The sequence below is a fragment of the Poecilia reticulata genome, linkage group LG19, assembly GCF_000633615.1.
Source record: "Poecilia reticulata strain Guanapo linkage group LG19, Guppy_female_1.0+MT, whole genome shotgun sequence".
Lineage (NCBI taxonomy): Eukaryota > Metazoa > Chordata > Actinopteri > Cyprinodontiformes > Poeciliidae > Poecilia > Poecilia reticulata.
In genome coordinates, this window is record NC_024349.1 from 2,550,046 (window position 1) to 2,555,498 (window position 5,453).

General features: G+C 40.8%; 1 protein-coding gene across 1 annotated transcript in view; it reads left to right on the forward strand.

Moving 5' to 3' along the window:
* Window positions 1-5,453, forward strand: part of LOC103481125 (ubiquitin carboxyl-terminal hydrolase 31) — a 17,854-nt gene that overhangs the window by 4,615 nt on the left and 7,786 nt on the right. Inside the window, exons 2-9 of the mRNA XM_008436418.2 lie at window positions 875-1,012; window positions 1,085-1,173; window positions 2,099-2,191; window positions 2,617-2,752; window positions 2,957-3,119; window positions 4,415-4,598; window positions 4,684-4,795; window positions 4,866-4,960. Of these exons, the coding sequence (XP_008434640.1) occupies window positions 875-1,012; window positions 1,085-1,173; window positions 2,099-2,191; window positions 2,617-2,752; window positions 2,957-3,119; window positions 4,415-4,598; window positions 4,684-4,795; window positions 4,866-4,960 (1,010 nt within the window). The remainder of the gene's footprint in view (window positions 1-874; window positions 1,013-1,084; window positions 1,174-2,098; window positions 2,192-2,616; window positions 2,753-2,956; window positions 3,120-4,414; window positions 4,599-4,683; window positions 4,796-4,865; window positions 4,961-5,453) is intronic.

A 5,453-nucleotide genomic window follows, 5' to 3' on the forward strand; every position in this document is an offset into this window, starting at 1 on the left:
TAGTTATTTGTTTTTACCTCAAACGTAAATAGGATCATCCAGAGAAGAGCTTTACCAACACATTCAGTGTTTGCTTCTCCAATATCTGACATTTGATTGGCAAGAAAGAAAAACAGAGTAGAGGTGGCCATTATGGTCTGCATAAGACTGACATGACTCTGTCATGCACATGAAGGAGTCTTAATAAATGTTTATGACTGGAACTTTTAATGCAAAGTTGAACTGAAAGTTGAATTAATTAAAAGTCCATTAGAAGTGTCATCTTGGCGTTATTTGATAACTAATGGCACTTTTGCTCCAAAGCTGCGTTAAAACTTGCATTTATTTGAATGACACAACAATCAACTAAAGAGTTACCGACAAAACTAACTTACAAATAACTATTCAGAAAATATAGGAGCTTGTCAATAATTCTTTAAGTTGAGTTTTTAAAGTACGAGCTCCACTGGCAAATTATTTCACTTGTTTTATTTATTTTTTAATAATAATTTCTTTTTAATAAACAAAATGTCTTGTTACAAGTGAAATAATCTGCCAGTGGGACTAGAACCTTTTTTTTAAATTAATATCAGTGAGTTATTGACCTAAAACTCTCCTGTATTTTGCTTTAATGTTTCCAGGACGTGAGTTTTGTTCTTCAGGCAGAGCAGAAATGTGTGGTGAGGTTTTGTGTTTTTGCAGTGCGAAGCTTCAGTTCGTTGTCGTTTCATTAAAAGGTTTTTCTGGAGCTCTGCTGACCTTTGAGGTCGTGCTGATTGCCGCCCCGGTCAGACTCGCTGAATATTTCATGATGGCACCAAAGAGCCCATCGGGTCGCAGAGCAGGAAACCAGCCTGTGTAAACGGCGGGTTGTTTCTCTTCCTGCCGCCTGCAGAACGTCGTGTCGAGGAGCGCCCTGCAGTTCAGAGGGAACTCCCAACACGACGCGCAGGAGTTCCTCCTCTGGCTGCTGGACAGAGTCCACGAAGACCTCAACCAGATCATCCACCCGGTCAGCAGACCCCCCAGGAAGGTGAGCGCGCTTTCAGGCTGCATGTGATGCTGCAGAGGAATTAGGTTTGACGTGTTCTGCGCTGTGTGTCAGCCTCCAGTAGAGGAAGAACCGGTTCCTGAAGGATCTCCGCTGCCAGCGCCTGGATCTTTTGTTCAGGAACTGTTTCAGGCTCAATACAGGTGACATCCTCACTTCTTACTCTTTATCAAACCTTTATGTCCCAAGTTTCAAATCTCCGCCAGGATATTTTTGCTTATTTTAATTATATGATGTTCTTTAAATGTCCTGTGAGTAAATATATATTTGTTTGTTTCAATATCCAGCAAGTTTAACAATTTACTGTCTGTTCAACGAGTGTTTCATCAGAGTAAACCGAACAAAAACAGGCCATAATAACCCGATATCGGCTGGAAAGTGCAACGTCTCCCCTTTCAGAAACCGTTTGAATTTTTCAGCTCACGCAAAGAATTTCAGAATTACTGTAAAAATGTGTCGTTGGTGACATCTTCCAGCTGATAAGGGTTAAACAGCGCTCTGCTCAAAGGAAGATATAAAAAAATACTACATAAAAAAACAACAACTAAATCTCCAGCGTATTACTAAGGGTTTCCCTGGGAGCATTATTAGCCTGGCGGGCCACCAGGCTTTACTTGCCCCCCACCAGGCTAAGCATTGTTCTTTTTTTGCATCTTTAATGATTTCTACATGTTTTTATGTACACAACTTACAGAAAAACATGTTTTATTTAGTCCACTTGTGTATTTTATTTGTTGCTGATGTTTTATTTCCAAAATTTCCTGTCAACTCAACATTTTTTGACACAAAAACACGATGGGCAGCTGGTGAACTGCCAGATTACTCTGTTAATTATTGGGACGCCAACAACGTCAATGAGATAACTAAACCATTTGTTTGATAGAGATTATTTACAAGATAAAATGGAAAATATGGTGGTCAAATGGGTTATTAATGCTATTTTTCAGATACAGAGGGGATAAGAGGTGTAAAAATATTCATTTGTAAAAAACTTTAGCTAATTTTGAATGTTCCGGTGTTTAATGAAGCTGACCGGATCCGTTCTGGTTCTCCTGTGTGACTCTTCAGGTCTTCACTGACTTGTCCTCACTGCCAGAAACAGAGCAACACGTTCGATCCTTTCCTCTGCATCTCACTGCCAATCCCAGTACCTCACACCCGGTAAGGAGACGCTGCAGCTGGACCTGGAATGAGGCAGAACTAGGCCGGTTCTGATCCTGAACCCAGTTCTACGGAAGAGGAGGAGGGCCACAAAACCCCTGATATTCTGACTTTAATCTCAGTACTCTAAGAATAAAGTCAGATTTTTTTTTCTCCAATTTTGAATTTGGAGATTAAGGTCTTTTTCTCCCCCGTGATAAAAGTCTTGATTTTGAGATTTAAGTCAAAATTCTAAAATTAATGTCATAATTCTTTTTTTTTCCTAAAAAAGCCAGAGTTTTTGTTTTGTTTTTCTAAAAAGAAATTTATTTTTCTGAATCCTTTTCTGTAAAATAAATTTTCTTCCGTAAAATCCAGCGCAGGGAAAAGCTACATTCAGACGAAGCATCAGCTTACGAGTCCAAACGTCTGCCCGTGTCCTGCAGGCCTCTGTACGTGACGGTGGTGTACCAAGGGAAGTGTTCTCACTGCATGCGGGTCGGGGTGGCCGTGCCGCTGTCGGGCACCGTGTCCAGACTGCGGCAAGCCGTGGCCCAGGAGACCAAGATCCCCGCCCAACAGGTACCGCCTCGTTTAGGCCACTTTACAGCCATTATTCTGTCAAAAATAAGAGGATTTCAGAAATGTGTGCTGCTGAAAGCGCGGCGTGACGGTAGAGAAATGAGGATTAGATGTTATTATTAGACGTCCGGCGGTGTTTGATGTGTTTTTGGTGACTGCGCCTCTTCAGCCCACACGCTGTTTGTGTCTCCTGTCGCCGGGCAGATCGTCCTCACTGAGATGTACTTCGATGGCTTCCACCGCTCCTTCTGCGACGACGACGAAGACCTGGAGATCATTCAGGAGAGCGACTCCATCTTCGCTTTCGAGACGCCTGAGCTGTTCAGGCCGGAGCAGATCCGGTCCAAACGGGGCGGGACCACATCAGGTGCATTTCTCCGAATGCGAAAAGTATCCACACTAAAGCTGCAGCTGACGATTAATCGATTATTCTGACGATTAATCAGTTAATTTCACAAAAAACACTTACGCCTATCTTTTGCAACTTTAGAAATACTTTTGAAAATGGAAGTAAAACATTGTTTCTTTTTTAAATAAGAAGATAAACATTTATTTTGTCTACATTTGACCAACATTATTTTAACATCAACATGTAAAAAGTTTGACTCTTCCTGCTTCACTCACCATTAATAGTGCTTAATAATTTTTACATTAATTGATTAATAAAAGGTGCTTAAAACAAAATTTTTTTAACTTCAGATTTTGAACCAGGCGAAGCTGAAACTGCCACTTGAGGAGTTTTAGGTAGATTATGTTTCCATATGAAGAAGTTTTTATTTTTTATCTTAAATACAGAATGTATTTTTGTGCAGTTTGGCTTCATCACGGCTCTGTGTATGTTGTTGTTGCAGCTAATTGGCCTTTTTCAGTCTGAATACTCCAGTTAACGATTAATCGATTATTGAAGTTGGTGACAATTATTTCACTACTCACGATTAATCCGATTAATCGTTTCAACCTTGAATTTGATCACATTTTGGGATTTTATGTGCCAAAGTGTTGTGTAGTTCTGAAGGAATGTGAGGTTAACATAAATCTGAAAAGTGTGGCGTACATTTTTTCTCTTCCAGAGCCAATACTTCTTATAATCACAAGTCTTCCCAGGTCTCTACCAGCTTTTCACATCTAGACATTGACATTTATGCTTCTGCTTCTTTGCAAATTAGCTCTGATTGGGTCTGAACTTTGACTAGGCCATTCCAACATATGATTTACTTTTGATCTTTGCAATGTTCTTCAGCCTGGAAGCCCCAGACTGATGTAGATTTAGAGCAAAACGTCTATATGTGTATATATATATACAAAAATAATGCACAGCTATATTTTATGGTATTTTAAATATAAATTTGAATACAGCAGCGATGAGCTGATGATGCCACTGCCATGAACAAACTGTTATTTTGCTTAAAATGCTTAACTTTTAACGTAATGAACAGTTTTTTGCTCAATCCTAGCTGAAGAGTTTATACCTACTTTTATGCTAAAGTGTGTTTAAAAACATATAACAAATGTCAAATCAGAAACCTCATGACCCCCCAAATAATAAACCTTTAAATTTGTAGCTTTTCTATAATGAAATATGAAAAGAAAAAGGAGAAATTAGAGATGGAGCTGTTGGGGGAAGTAGTTTTTACAGTGCGGATTGTTGTGTGCTGCTTTCAGGGAGCCCACATGCAAACCTCAATCAGAACAACCTGAAGTACGGGACGGACAACAACAGGATCTCGGGCCAGATTCCAGAGCCCAGCACGCCGCCGCCTCAGAGCCCCAACAAGAACAGCGGCCAGGCGGAGAAGATCGTGCTGCTGGTGTGCAACCGGGCCTGCGCCGGACAGCAGGGGCGCAGGTCCTGCACCCGTCGCCTCTGGGTCAAAGCTTCAGCCAATAAGATCCAAGCTTTCTAAACCTCGTTGTTCTCATGATGCCTGCAGGTTTGGGAATCCCTTTATCCTCTACTTGGAGCGCACAGTGACGTGGGACACGCTGCAGACAGAGATTCTGGAGAAGATGCGGCATCTTTTGCGTCCCGGCGCCATCGTTCAGGTAAATCCCTTTAAATATGAAATGCTTGTTTGTGCTGCTTTAATGCTGCAGTTCCTTTGACTTCCTGCAGGTGGGGCCCTTCACTTTGCGTGTGGTGGGAGTGGTGGGAATCACATACCTACTGCCTCAGGAGGAGCAGCCGCTCTGCCATCCCTCTGTGGAGAGGTAATACCATCCACCACCACAGGGGGGCAGCAGTGGATTAAATAGTTCATAACTGGGAAAAGATTAAGACGTCAAATGGATCCACTGATTTTAACCTTTGAGGTTGGTGCATGGATTTGATTTAAAACACAAAAAGTAAAAGAATAAACACAAATAAAAAGCAGCAAAACTTTCAGTGAAACAGGAAAAAACTGTTGATCGAAACGACCTCAAAAGATTAAAATCAGTCAAATCTGACTTCCTGGATGGAAATTAAACAAAGGATGGCGAGAGAAATGCTGTACAGCACTGGAAATTCAAAAACCACCTGAAAAACAAAACTTTTAATTCTGTTCTGTCGTTTTTAATAACGTTGGTTCTCTGGGGAATAAAACATTTACAGATCGATCGATCKATCGATCTATCTATCTATCTATCTATCTATCTATCTATCTATCTATCTATCTATCTATCTATCTATCTATCTATCTATCTATCTATCTATCTATCTATC